The following is a 15,675-nucleotide window of genomic DNA, read 5'->3' as shown; positions in this document are numbered from 1 at the left end:
AATGAAGAGGAGAAGTTAGTGCAGGACAATGAAGAGGAGAAGTTAGTGCAGGACAATGAAGAGGAGAAGTTAGTGCAGGACAATGAAGAGGAGTAGTTAGTGCAGGACAAGGAAGAGGAGAAGTTAGTGCAGGACAATGAAGAGGAGAAGTTATTTCAGGACAATGAAGAGGAGTAGCTAGTGCAGGACAATGAAGAGGAGAAGTTAGTGCAGGACAATGAAGAGGAGTAGCTAGTGCAGGACAATGAAGAGGAGAAGTTAGTGCAGGACAATGAAGAGGAGAAGTTAGTGCAGGACAATGAACAGGAGTAGTTAGTGCAGGACAAGGAAGAGGAGAAGTTAGTGCAGGACAATGAAGAGGAGAAGTTAGTGCAGGACAATGAAGAGGAGGAGTTAGTGCAGGACAATGAAGAGGAGGAGTTAGTGCAGGACAATGAAGAGGAGAAGTTTGTGCAGGACAATGAAGAGGAGAAGTTAGTGCAGGACAATGAAGAGGAGAAGTTAGTACAGGACAATGAAGAGGAGAAGTTAGTGCAGGACAATGAAGAGGAGTAGTTAGTGCAGGACAATGAAGAAGAGAAGTTAGTGCAGGACAATGAGGAGGAGTAGTAAGTGCAGGACAATGAAGAAGAGAAGTTAGTGCAGGACAATGAGGAGGAGAAGTTAGTGCACGACAATGAAGAGGAGAAGTTAGTGCAGGACAATGAAGAGGAGGAGTTAGTGCAGGACAAGGAAGAGGAGAAGTTAGTGCAGGACAATGAAGAGGAGAAGTTAGTGCAGGACAATGAAGAGGAGAAGTTAGTGCAGGACAATGAAGAGGAGAAGTTAGTGCAGGACAATGAAGAGGAGGAGTTAGTGCAGGACAATGAAGAGGAGAAGTTAGTGCAGGACAATGAAGAGGAGAAGTTAGTGCAGGACAATGAAGAGGAGTAGTTAGTGCAGGACAAGGAAGAGGAGAAGTTAGTGCAGGACAATGAAGAGGAGAAGTTATTTCAGGACAATGAAGAGGAGTAGCTAGTGCAGGACAATGAAGAGGAGAAGTTAGTGCAGGACAATGAAGAGGAGTAGCTAGTGCAGGACAATGAAGAGGAGAAGTTAGTGCAGGACAATGAAGAGGAGAAGTTAGTGCAGGACAATGAACAGGAGTAGTTAGTGCAGGACAAGGAAGAGGAGAAGTTAGTGCAGGACAATGAAGAGGAGAAGTTAGTGCAGGACAATGAAGAGGAGGAGTTAGTGCAGGACAATGAAGAGGAGAAGTTTGTGCAGGACAATGAAGAGGAGGAGTTAGTGCAGGACAATGAAGAGGAGAAGTTTGTGCAGGACAATGAAGAGGAGAAGTTAGTACAGGACAATGAAGAGGAGAAGTTAGTGCAGGACAATGAAGAGGAGAAGTTAGTGCAGGACAATGAAGAGGAGAAGTTAGTACAGGACAATGAAGAGGAGAAGTTAGTGCAGGACAATGAAGAGGAGTAGTTAGTGCAGGACAATGAAGAAGAGAAGTTAGTGCAGGACAATGAAGAGGAGAAGTTAGTGCAGGACAATGAAGAGGAGAAGTTAGTACAGGACAATGAAGAGGAGAAGTTAGTGCAGGACAATGAAGAGGAGTAGTTAGTGCAGGACAATGAAGAAGAGAAGTTAGTGCAGGACAATGAGGAGGAGTAGTAAGTGCAGGACAATAAACAGCAGAAGTTAGTGCAGGAGAAGTTAGTGCAGGAGAAGTTAGTGCAGGACAAGGTAGAGGAGAAGAAGGGAGTGCATGACATGGTTGAGAGTGATAGGGCTGGACAATAGAGAGTGAAAGGGCTGGACAATTGAGAGTGATAGGGCAGGACAATAGAGTGAGAAAGGGCAGGACAATAGAGAGTAATAGGGCTGGACAATAGAGAGTGATCGTGCAGGACATTAAAGAGTTACAGGGCAGAACAAGGAAGAGTAATAATGAAGGACAATAGGTAGTGCAGGACAATGAAGAGTGATAGGGCAGGACAAGGGAGAGGGATGGTAAGTGAGGGACAAGGAAGTGTGACAGAGCAGGACAAGGAAAGGTGACAGTGCATGACAAAGGAGAGTGATAGTGCAGGACAAAGAAGAGTGATAGTGCAGAACAAAGGGGGTGTGATAGTTAGTCTAGGACAAGGGGGTGTGATAGTTAGTCTAGGACAAGGGGGTGTGATAGTTAGTCTAGAACAAGGGAGTGTGATAGTTAGTCTAGGATAAGGGGGTGTGATGGTTAGTCTAGGACAAGGGGGTGTGATAGTTAGTCTAGGACAAGAAAGTGTTACGGTTAGTCTAGGACAAGGCAGTGTGATGGTTAGCCTAGGACAAGGGAGAGTAGTAATTAGTCTAGGACAAGGGAGAGTGATTGTTAGTCTAGGACAAGGGAGAGTAGTAGTTAGTCTGGGACAAGGGACAGTTGGGCAAGGTTTTAATTGTGCACACATTCGTACAAGGCTAAAATTGAGTGTATAATTTTTTTTGTTGGGTTCGGCAACAATTTTAAGTCCCTGTTTTTTTTAGGTGTTAGGAGAGTAGGTGCTCTTTGAGGAGCTCTGTCTTCAGGAGTTTATAACGAAATTCACCATTGGGGAACTCTGTATGAGAACAGTCTGGATTGCTTTGTGTGAATGTTTGTTTGGTAAAGCGAGGCAACGTTCATTGGAGGAGCGCAGCGGCCGGGAGGTAACGTAAGTCTTCAGGAGTGAGTGCAGGTAGGAAGGAGCTGTTCTGTCATCACCTTGTAGGCCATTGTAAGAGCTTTTGAACTACTGGTAGCCAATGGAGCTCAATGAGCAGTGTGGTGACATGTGCCCGTTTTGGCTGATTGAAGACCAGACGTGCTGCTGCATTCTGAATCATCTGGAGTGGTTTTATAACACAGGCCGGGAGGAACATTAATATGGCATTGCAATAGTCGAGACGCGAGTGGACCTGTTGAGATGGCTTGTTGCATTAGAAATGGTGTAATTTTCTGATGTTATACAGCACAAAGTGGCAGGATCGAGCAACTGAGGCAACATGGTGCATGAAGGAGAGCTGCTCATCAACCAGAACACCCAGGTTGCTAGCAACCTGTATAGGGGAGAGAAAGAAAGTCGATGATTATGGTGAAGTTGTGTTGGACAGATGGTTTTGCTGGTATAAGCAGAAGTTCAGTCTTTGAGAGATTTTTTTTTCACTTTGAAGGTGATTCTCCTTCATCCATGAGGATATGTCAGAGACACTGCGATATCCATGCAGAGATTGAGTTATCTTCAGGTGAGAATGACAGGTATAGCTGGGTGTCATCAGCAAAGAAATGTTAGGAAAAGCCATGTGAGCGGATAACCTGGCCTAGAGAGGTGGTGTATATGGAGAAGAGAAGAGGTCCCAGTACTGAACCCTGGGGAACCCCAGTGGATAATGAGGTCAGCTGAGGACAGCTGTCCTTGCCACGACACCTTGAATGAGCGCTCAGTGAGGTATGATCTGAAACATGACAGCACATTGTCTGAGATCCCCATGTTTGAGAGCATAGTTAGGAAGAAGTCATGGTTGACTGTGTCGAAGGCGACCAAGAGGTCCAGCAGAACTAACACTGAGGACTGTCCTGCAGCTCTGCTGGTAGTTTTTAATTATTCTGTTACAGACAAAAGAGCCGTCTCCGTGGAGTGTCCTTTTTTTGAAACCTGATTGGTTCAGGTCCAGGAGGTCATTCTGGGAGAGGAAAACCAAGGACCTGATTGAGAACTGCCCTTTCTACTGTTTTAGAAAGAAAATGTAGTGGTGAGACAGCATAAAAGCATAAAAAACATGGTGCCGACTACAAAATGACAACACGACTGCAGAGGTCTTTGCAGTTGCTCAGCAATTCCAAATGGTTGCTGTGTTAGTAATAAGCAGTTACTATGGTGTGTGTGTGTGTGTGCGTGTACCATGGTCTGGAAGCAGGAGTGCAGCTGTGTGAGGAATGGGGGTTTTCCTGCTAAAGCCAGCACTCTCTTCTCCACCATCGTACATTCCACATCATCATCCTGAATCACCACATCCTTCTTCAGAACCTTTATTGCAAACAGCTCATCCGTCCCCTTACGCTCAGCCAGCATCACCTACAGAGAGAGAGAGCAGGAGAGAGAGAAAGATTTCTCCTTAGAATATTTTTCTTGCTTTCTGTTAAATCAAAATATAAATATAACCATTAAAATCATCAACATCTTTAAAATTTCAAAATCATCAACAGTTCAATTAATCTATAACGCATACAGTAAGTGAAAAAGTAATTGCCCCTCACAGATTTATTGATTGATTTTTCTTTTTTGTCAAAATATTTTTCAGAGTATCAAACTGACTTTAATATCAGACAAAGATAACACGAATAAATACAAAAAGCAAACACCCCTTTGAATTACCTCTGATTAACCACATATTCTGGAAAGCTGAGTTCAACTTTAATAGCCACAACCAGGCCTGATTACTAGCCAGACCTGTAGAATCAAGGAATCACCTGTCTGACAATAGGATCTGTCTGGAAAATGTTACAAATTCATTTCTAAGGCTTTGAAACTCAAATGGAAAAAACATGAAAGTGTTAAACCCTTCCAGGAGTGTTCAGCATACAGAAGGGCAAAATGGCATGAACAACTCATCCAGGAGGTCCCAAAAGAATGCAGAACAACATCTGAAGAACTGCAGGTCTCACTTGCCTCAGTTAACATAAGGTATGGGATGGTATGAAAACAGTCAGGCTGTAAGCAGAGGACGGTGCCACAGATGGTGATGTAGAAAGCCAATGAGTTCAAGAACTTTTACAACAGATTCAACTGCCCTGTTTAAGACCCCATGGCTCTGGCAGACACCACCTCCACACCCCCCTTATTTCATGATTTAACTCAGCCCCCTCTCCCCCCACTCCACACTCAGCTGACCTGACCCACAGCACCACTGATGCCCCCCCTCCTTCTCCCCCTCTGCACACCTTCACTGCAGACCAGGTTAGAGTTGAGCTGAGAAGACTCCACCCATGAAAGACAGCTGGGCCGGACAAAGTGTGTCCCAGACTACTGAAGTCCTGTGCCGCTGATCTGGGGGCTCCCCTGCAGCACATCTCCAACCTGAGTCTGCGTTTGGTGAGGGTCCCCACATTGTGAAAGACATCATGCCTGGTTCCAGTACCCAAGAAGGCGCGTCCCAGTGAGCTCAATGAATTCAGACTGGTCGTTTTTACATCACATGTCATAAAGACCCTGGAACATCTGCTTCTACACCACCTTAGACCCCAGGTTCAACATGCAATGCACCCCCCTGCAGTTCATCTACAGAGAGAGGGTGGGAGTGGAGTACTGTACTTTTTCCCACTCTCATCTGGACAAAGGAGGCAGCGCTGTGAGCGCATGTTCTTTTATTTTTCCAGTGCCTTCAACACCATTTAGCCCCTCTTACTGAAAAAATAAGCTGGTGGGGATGCAGGTGGATCAGTATTTGGTCTCCTGGATCACAGACTACCTCACTGACAGACCTCAGTATGCCAGGTTAAAGGACTGTACATCAGAGACTGTAGTCAGCAGCACAGGACCACCACAGGGGACTGTGCTCTTCCTGTTCCTGGTTACACTCCACACCTCAGACTTCCAGTACAACTTTTGAATGACACAGTGTGGCCTTTGTACTGGGAGGAAAGGAGGAGGAGTACAGACACCTTGTGGAAGACTTTGTGGCATGATGCAATAGGAACATCCTGCTATTGAACACCTCCAAGACCAAAGAGATGGTGGTGGACTTCCACAGGGCCAGCCCACCCACACAGCCTGTCTCTATTGTCTCTATATGTGGAGATGGTGAAGACCTACAGGACCTACAAGATCTCAGACTGCATCTGGATGATAGGTTGGACTGGTCTGCCAACACAGACATTCTGTACAGGAAGGGGCAGAGAAGGCTATACTTCCTTAGGAGGCTCGGGTCCTTTAACATCTGTACAGTGTATCACAAAAGTGAGTACACTCCTCACATACTCCTCACAGTCTATCTATCTATCTATCTATCTATCTATCTATCTATCTATCTATCTATCTATCTATCTATCTATCAGTTAAGGTCAACATCTAAAAAATGCATTCATAAATAATAATACAAATATTCTGCAGTCTTGGCCTGCTTTGCTACATCAGGACCTTGAATATTTGTTGTAATTGTTGAAACCAGGAATCCTGCTCTTTATCAGAAAATCCTGAAGTAGAACGTCCAGACATCTGTTTGTGACCTTAATCTGAGGCATAGGTACTTGGGTTCTGCAGCAGGGCAATAAGCAATATGCTCATTCTGACAGACTGTACTACACTACATAGGAAGTTCTATAATGCTCTATAAAATGTAAGTAAACCTACATTTAGTGTTATTCATATTGTAGCAAAAACATTTTTTTTCTTTACAAACGTTTAAGTAAAGCTTCAAACTGAACAGTAGTTATGAAAGAAAACATCAGTGAGCAGATGCTGGAATGAGGGATGATTTGTGTGCAGGACTCTAAGATTGTATAAGACAAAATTCCCATTTGATCCTAAACCTTCAGGGTCACTTCGAATAAACTCCTTCACACACACACACACACACACACACACACACACACACACACACACACACACACACACACACACACACACACTCTCTCACCCACACATTAAAATGAACTGTGCTGAGTTTAAAAGCAGGCCCAGATGGACGTTTGGTGATGCGCCATGAAAATGGGAAAACCATCATCTTCTTCAACTTCACAAGGGCACCATCTGCTCCCCACACACACACACACACATAGCAGATGAGCATGAGCACTCACTCTTATTCATTAGCTCAGCAAAATTGTAAAGAGATGAATAGGAAGGATGTGCCCGGATGGCCCAGCAGAACCTTCTAACTCCACCCCTCACCCCTCTCACCAAAATACATGCATATTAGCATAATAATTATTACTATGAAAATCATGACCATTAGAGCAGTGACAGACCAGACTATGACAGAGTCAAAACCAAGTAAAGATTAAGACTTTACATAAACTGACATCAATTCCAAACCAAAACTTTACAGAAACTGACATCAATTCAAGATCAAGACTTTAAAGAAACTGACATCAATTCAGGAGCATGGCTTCATAGAAAATGACTTTCATATCAAGACAAATACTTTACAAAAACTTTACAGAAACTGACTTAAAAAATGAGATCAGTTCCAGACCAAGACTTGATAGAAATTTACCTTAATATCAAGAACAAGACTGACATCAATCCAAGTGTATCGCTAAATCAAAACTAAGAATTTGTAGAAGTTGACTCCAAGTTAAGCCCTAGTCTGAAACAAGAGCAACACTGTGTTGAATCCATGTTAAGGCCAACACTAAATCAAGACTAAGACAATGTTATTTTATTGTTTATGAAAATAGACTGTTGGTGCAGTGCAAGATATAAATGAGCATCTCCGTTTCTATAAAGCCTTCCACAGATAGTAAGATAAGGCCCTAAGATTTGCAGAAGCTGAATCAGAGTCAAGGCTGAGTCCATGTCAAGACCAAAACCAGTAAACTAAAAGAGCACAGAAGCGTTTCTGGATCATGTTGTCATGTCTTCTTCTTTGCATGATACAGCTTTAACCTGCTTTTGTGGATTGAACTGGTAACTATCACAGACAATGATTTCTGGAAGTGTTTCTGAGCCCAAACATTTTGCCTGCAGGCCTAAAGGTCACCAGCATCCAATATTGAATGTTAGACCCTATTGTGTTGGAGACAAATCTTTTATATACAATCTGAGTATGTTTGTCTGTCTTCAACATCTAATATGTGCTCAATATTCTATTGTGAATAAAACATTGGACTATGCAATTTACAGATCACTGTTTTTATTATATATATATATGTGTATAATAACTAGCACAATACTCTCTGCACTGTCACTCTGAAACACATGGTGTGTGGGGAAGTTTTATAATGTTTGTGAAAGAGAGACAGTGAATGAGAAAGAAATGAATGTGTAATGGTGTATTGAGTATTTAGGATTCTGTATGTGTGTTTGAATATGGGGCACTGGTGGGTGAATGGGTGTGCTTATGGTATGTATGTTAAGTTTGTGTGTGTGTGTGTGTGTGTGTGTGTGTGTGTGTGTGTGTGTGTGTGATGCTGATGCTTCCCCACCTTCCCTTAGCAGCCGAAATCTTGTTACCATGGTGACGGCCAGCTGCTAAAGCAGGAGCATTAAACTCTCTCTCTCTCTCTCTCTCTCTCTCACGCTTACTCTTACGATAACCTGGTCTTTAAACTTTGCGCCCCCTGGTGGTAAGGATTTGGGATCTCTGTTTAAAGCCAGTAGAGCTGTAATGAATAGTAATCCATCATTAAGAAATAAAAGATAATCCATTTAAAACAAATACATTACCTCTTTTGCTACCTAAATGTTGGGCCAGCCCAATACATTCTTATTATGAAATATCTACAGAAAAATCAATAGCCACACCACAAATTAAAACTGCATACTTTTGCACCAACTTAAGCCTTTGAATTACTACAGGTGGCTGGGGACTGAGTCAGGTCTCTGAGTCAGGTTTTTGAGGTACAGGTTACTCAACAGATACAACCACAAAATAAAGTGTATGAAACTTCCAGTAAAAAAACATGCACAGCTTACAAATGGACAAGTAAATAAAGTACTTAGTGGCCTACAGAAAGAGGTAGGCAGGTAGCAGAAGATTAGCATGAGCAGGAGTGAGAGGAATTACCTTGCCAAAGCTGCCTTTTCCAAGCACCATTAGGAAATTGAAGTCAGAGAGCTTCATCCGATCTCGGTTCCCATTGCTGTCAAATTTGGAGATGGCATTGGAGGAGCTGTCAGTGTTCTTGGTGCCTGCACCAATTTTGGCTCTCTATGGGGAAAATATCAAACAGCATCAAGAGAACAGGCCTCCCAGGTACAAATAAAGTTCTGAAATAGAAGTTTCAGTCAAATGTCTCAAATATGAGTATCAGTCAATACTTTATTGTTTAAAGTTTAATGGTCTTAATAGGTCTGATCCCTGCTACATAAGTCTCATTCAAATCTCTGAATCTCAATCTGAATTAAATGTCATATTATGGTCAAAGTAAAACCTCAGTCTGTGCCAGATTTCTGACATAAAAGCCTAGACACAAAACATCTGATACATGAGTCTGATTCAAATCTTTACTGTAGCTGTCTGAATCAATCTCTGATTTAAAAGTCTGAATCAAATTTCGGCTACAGAGTTTTAAATACCCGAATCTGAGTCAAAAGTCTGTCTTAGGAGTCTGAATTAAATCTCTTATATACAAACTAAAGATAAAGCTCAGATTTTTGGGTCTAAATCAAGTCCTTGCTGTATGAGTCTAAATCATATCTCTACTACAAGAGTTAAATCATTGAAATAAAAAAACTTGTGATAGAAAGGTCCGGGTCAAATCTCTAACATACCATCCTAAACCATACCTTTTTTCTTTCTTTTTTTATCCAGTTTTCTCCCCAATTTAGCCATGCCAACAGTCCCACCCAATTAGCTGCACTTCCCCTATCAGTAGTAATGCCTCAACACACCAGGACGGTAAAGACTAGCACATGCCTCCTCCGATACATGTGAAGTTATACCCCACCTCTTCTTGAACTGCTGCTGATGCAGTATTGCCGAGTAGCATCACAAGCGCAGCGACTCGGTTCTGATACATCAGCTCACAGACGGCCTGTGCTGAAAAACACTACCTTAGGAGTGAGAGATGAGAGAGCGAGAGAGCACCATCTGCCCACCCAGAGAGAGCAGACCTGAGTCAAATCTCTACTATACCTGTCCCAGTCAAATATTTGATATATGTCTTTGAACACTACATCTGATAGTTAAATAAAAGTCTGAGTTGCATTTCTGCTGCATGAGTCAAATGTCTGACTTTAAAGTCTGAGTAAAATCTCTGATATAGGGGTCTGAGTCAAATCTTTGCTATATGGGTCTAAATCTTGTCTACACTATACGAGTCTAAATCAGATGTCTGTGGTTTGAGTCACAGTCAAATCTCTGATACATGGGACTGAGTTAAATATATGATATACAAGACTCATTGGCAACACATTCAGTGTCCAAGTTGGCAGGGTGAAGAATGACAGAAGGACACACACACACACACACACATAAATGATCAGAAGAGTAATAAATATTACACACACGCAGAGAAAATAATAATAATAATAATAATAGTAAGAATAAACCTCACTTTCTATAAACCCTCCTAACCATCAGCATCCTTTACCTATTCAGAGATGTTTCTCCTCTTTCTATTTCAGACCAACAGTCCAACTGCCATCTCCCAACACCATCTCCCACCATTACCAACACCTCTCCCTGTCATTTTTACCACAACCTCCCACCATCAACTACAACCATCCATCTATTACTTAGTATTCACTATGAATTATTTTACATTTACAATTAACCATTCAGTATTCAGTATAAATGATTCAGTATCCACCAAAGGGTTATTTAGCATTCACTATAAATTATTTAGAATTCACAATTAATTACTCAGGATCCACTATGATTTATTCAGTATCCACAATACATCATTCAGAATCCACTATAAATTATTTAGTATCTACAATGAATTACTCAGGATCCACTATAAACTATTCAGTAGCTACCAAAAATTATTCAGAATCCACTATAAATAATTCAGTACTTGCTATCATTTATTTAATATCCACTTTGAATTATTCAGCATTTGTTATTAATGATCCAGTATTGACGTGAAATTATTCTGTATCAATTATTAGTGTGATTGCAGTAATGCAATCACAGTATTGTTCTTCTTAAGTCTTATTAGTGTGATTGCAGTAATGCAATCACAGTATTGATCTTCTTAAGTCTTATTCTTCTTCTTCTTCTTCTTCTTATTATTATTATTATTATTAGTGTGATTGCAGTAATGCAATCACAGTATTGATCTTCTTAAGTCTTATTCTTCTTATTATTATTATTAGTGTGATTGCAGTAATGCAATCACAGTATTGTTCTTCTTAAGTCTTATTCTTCTTCTTCTTCTTCTTATTATTATTATTAGTGTGATTGCAGTAATGCAATCACAGTATTGTTCTTCTTAAGTCTTATTCTTCTTCTTCTTATTAGTGTGATTGCAGTATGCAATCACAGTACTGTTATTCTTAAGTCTTATTAGTGTGATTGCAGTATGCAATCACAGTACTGTTCTTCTTAAGTCTTATTCTTATTATTATTAGTGTGATTGCAGTAATGCAATCACAGTATTGTTCTTCTTAAGTCTTATTCTTATTATTATTATTATTATTATTATTAGTGTGATTGCAGTAATGCAATCACAGTATTGTTCTTCTTAAGTCTTATTCTTCTTCTTATTATTATTATTATTATTATTATTATTATTATTATTATTCCACCTGTTTTTTGTCCGGTTAACTAGTGCCGCAGTTTTCGAAATATCGACTTCGTTCAAAAGAGAAAACGTGCGTCCATATCGGGAATGGTGGGCTTGTATACAGCTTTCCGATCGGACTTACGTTTTTCGTAAAAACTTCGTAAGTACGCGTTTTTTTGCCCATTGAAAATGAATGGGCAGAACTTTGCACGCCCGTGGACGTCGCAATTTTTGAAATACTAAGATGAAACCAATTGAGGACCTGTAGAACTTATTGAGCTCTTTCCGAAAATAAGCGTTACGAAAAGTTACGACGTACGGATTTCGTACGAATGTCGTACGAAGTGGCCCCATTGGAATGAATGGGGCCAATCGGAGGACGGCAGCTAGATCGAAGGACAGGTAGCTAGAACTCCAGTACTGTGTGTAATGGAGCAGCTATGGGATAAATCAGCGTTAGGTCAAAAGTTTGGACACCCCGGCCCCCCAGTACTGTGTGTAATGGAGCCACGGGTCAAAAGTTTGGACACCCCGGCCCCCCAGTACTGTGTGTAATGGAGCCACGGGTCAAAAGTTTGGACACCCCCGAACGGCCAGAGCAACCTAGCGTGCATAGCTGATTGATGAATTTGCACGTTGCGTAGCAACGTGCAAACACCATTTAATCAAATTTATGCATATACATCACCTAGCAACCACCTAGAAACACCATAGCAACCACCCCGGATACCATAGCAACACCTTAGCAACCGCCTGGCAACACCATAGCAACCACCTAGCAACCATCTAGCAACACCTTAGCAACCACCCCAGATACCATAGCAACACCTTAGCAACCCCATAGCAACACCCTAGCAACCACCTAGCAACCACCTAGCAACACCTTAGCAACCACCCCGGATACCATAGCAACACCTTAGCAACCGCCTAGCAACACCCTAGCAACCACCTAGCAACCACCTAGCAACACCTTAGCAAACACCCCGGATACCATAGCAACACCTTAGCAACCGCCTAGCAACACCCTAGCAACCACCTAGCAACCACCTAGCAACACCTTAGCAACCACCCCGGATACCATAGCAACACCTTAGCAACCGCCTAGCAACACCCTAGCAACCACCTAGCAACCACCTAGCAACACCTTAGCAACCACCCCGGATACCATAGCAACACCTTAGCAACCGCCTAGCAACCACCTAGCAACCACCTAGCAACACCTTAGCAACCACCCCGGATACCATAGCAACACCTTAGCAACCGCCTAGCAACACCTTAGCAACCACCTAGCAACCACCTAGCAACACCTTAGCAACCACCCCGGATACCATAGCAACACCTTAGCAACCGCCTAGCAACACCCTAGCAACCACCTAGCAACACCTTAGCAACCACCCCGGATACCATAGCAACACCTTAGCAACCGCCTAGCAACACCCTAGCAACCACCTAGCAACACCTTAGCAAGCACCCCGGATACCATAGCAACACCTTAGCAACCGCCTAGCAACACCTTAGCAACCACCTAGCAACACCTTAGCAACCACCCCGGATACCATAGCAACACCTTAGCAACCGCCTAGCAACACCTTAACAACCACCTAGCAACACCTTAGCAACCACCCCGGATACCATAGCAACACCTTAGCAACCGCCTAGCAACACCCTAGCAACCACCTAGCAACCACCTAGCAACACCTTAGCAACCACCCCGGATACCATAGCAACACCCTAGCAACCACCTAGCAACACCTTAGCAACCACCCCGGATACCATAGCAACACCTTAGCAACCGCCTAGCAACACCTTAGCAACCACCTAGCAACCACCTAGCAACACCTTAGCAACCACCCCGGATACCATAGCAACACCTTAGCAACCGCCTAGCAACACCTTAGCAACCACCTAGCAACCACCTAGCAACACCTTAGCAACCACCCTGGATACCATAGCAACACCTTAGCAACCGCCTAGCAACACCTTAGCAACCACCTAGCAACACCTTAGCAACCACCCCAGATACCATAGCAACACCTTAGCAACCGCCTAGCAACACCTTAGCAACCACCTAGCAACCACTTAGCAACACCTTAGCAACCACCCCGGATACCATAGCCACACCTTAGCAACCACTTAGCAACACCTTAGCAACACCATAGCAGATACCAGCCAGCACTGCAATCACACTCGCAGTTTCTGTAGGAACTGCAATCTAGTTATTATTATTATTATTATTATTATTCCACCTGTTTTTTGTCCGGTTAACTAGTGCCGCAGTTTTCGAAATATCGACTTCGTTCAAAAGAGAAAACGTGCGTCCATATCGGGAATGGTGGGCTTGTATACAGCTTTCCGATCGGACTTACGTTTTTCGTAAAAACTTCGTAAGTACGCGTTTTTTTGCCCATTGAAAATGAATGGGCAGAACTTTGCACGCCCGTGGACGTCGCAATTTTTGAAATACGAAGATGAAACCAATTGAGGACCTGTAGAACTTATTGAGCTCTTTCCGAAAATATGCGTTACGAAAAGTTACGACGTACGGATTTCGTACGAATGTCGTACGAAGTGGCCCCATTGGAATGAATGGGGCCAATCGGAGGACGGCAGCTAGATCGAAGGACAGGTAGCTAGAACTCCAGTACTGTGAGTGTATGGAGCAGCTATGGGATTAATCAGCGTTAGGTCAAAAGTTTGGACACCCTGGCCCCCCCCAGTACTGTGTGTAATGGAGCCATGGGTCAAAAGTTTGGACACCCCGGCCCCCCAGTACTGTGTGTAATGGAGCCACGGGTCAAAAGTTTGGACACCCCCGAACGGCCAGAGCAACCTAGCGTGCATAGCTGATTGATGTATTTGCACGTTGCGTAGCAACGTGCAAACACCATTTAATCTAATTTATGCATATAAATCACCTAGCAACCACCTAGAAACACCATAGCAACCACCACAGATACCATAGCAACACCTTAGCAACCGCCTAGCAACACCTTAGCAACCACCTAGCAACCACCTAGCAACACCTTAGCAACCTCCCCGGATACCATAGCAACACCTTAGCAACCGCCTAGCAACACCTTAGCAACCACCTACCAACCACTTAGCAACACCTTAGCAACCACCCCGGATACCATAGCAACACCTTAGCAACCACCTAGCAACCGCCTAGCAACACCCTAGCAACCACCTAGCAACCACCTAGCAACACCTTAGCAACCACCCCGGATACCATAGCAACACCTTAGTAACCGCCTAGCAACACCCTAGCAACCACCTAGCAACCACCTAGCAACACCTTAGCAACCACCCCGGATACCATAGCAACACCTTAGCAACCGCCTAGCAACACCTTAGCAACCACCTAGCAACCACCTAGCAACACCTTAGCAACCACCCCGGATACCATAGCAACACCTTAGCAACCGCCTAGCAACACCCTAGCAACCACCTAGCAACCACCTAGCAACACCTTAGCAACCACCCCGGATACCATAGCAACACCTTAGCAACCGCCTAGCAACACCTTAGCAACCACCTAGCAACCACCTAGCAACACCTTAGCAACCACCCCGGATACCATAGCAACACCTTAGTAACCGCCTAGCAACACCCTAGCAACCACCTAGCAACCACCTAGCAACACCTTAGCAACCACCCCGGATACCATAGCAACACCTTAGCAACCGCCTAGCAACACCTTAGCAACCACCTAGCAACCACCTAGCAACACCTTAGCAACCACCCCGGATACCATAGCAACACCTTAGCAACCGCCTAGCAACACCCTAGCAACCACCTAGCAACCACCTAGCAACACCTTAGCAACCACCCCGGATACCATAGCAACACCTTAGCAACCGCCTAGCAACACCTTAGCAACCACCTAGCAACCACCTAGCAACACCTTAGCAACCACCCCGGATACCATAGCAACACCTTAGCAACCGCCTAGCAACACCTTAGCAACCACCTAGCAACCACCTAGCAACACCTTAGCAACCACCCCGGATACCATAGCAACACCTTAGCAACCGCCTAGCAACACCTTAGCAACCACCTAGCAACCACCTAGCAACACCTTAGCAACCACCCCGGATACCATAGCAACACCTTAGCAACCGCCTAGCAACACCCTAGCAACCACCTAGCAACACCTTAGCAACCATCCCGGATACCATAGCAACACCTTAGCAACCGCCTAGCAATACCTTAGCAACCACCTAGCAACATCTTAGCAACCACCCCGGATACCATAGCAACACCTTAGCAACCAC

At 43.6% G+C, this 15,675-nt stretch overlaps 1 protein-coding gene across 2 annotated transcripts in view; it reads right to left on the bottom strand.

Moving 5' to 3' along the window:
• Positions 1–15,675, bottom strand: part of prkcbb (protein kinase C, beta b) — a 243,371-nt gene that overhangs the window by 50,819 nt on the left and 176,877 nt on the right. For both annotated transcript variants that reach the window (XM_022685279.2, XM_022685280.2), the window contains exons 9-10: positions 8,737–8,880; positions 3,912–4,085 (exon numbers count right to left, since the gene is read on the bottom strand). In XM_022685279.2, coding sequence (XP_022541000.1) covers positions 3,912–4,085; positions 8,737–8,880 — 318 coding nt within the window. The remainder of the gene's footprint in view (positions 1–3,911; positions 4,086–8,736; positions 8,881–15,675) is intronic.

The sequence above is a fragment of the Astyanax mexicanus genome, chromosome 19 (assembly GCF_023375975.1).
Source record: "Astyanax mexicanus isolate ESR-SI-001 chromosome 19, AstMex3_surface, whole genome shotgun sequence".
NCBI classification, from domain to species: domain Eukaryota; kingdom Metazoa; phylum Chordata; class Actinopteri; order Characiformes; family Acestrorhamphidae; genus Astyanax; species Astyanax mexicanus.
This window is presented reverse-complemented; position numbering and strand designations above follow the sequence as displayed.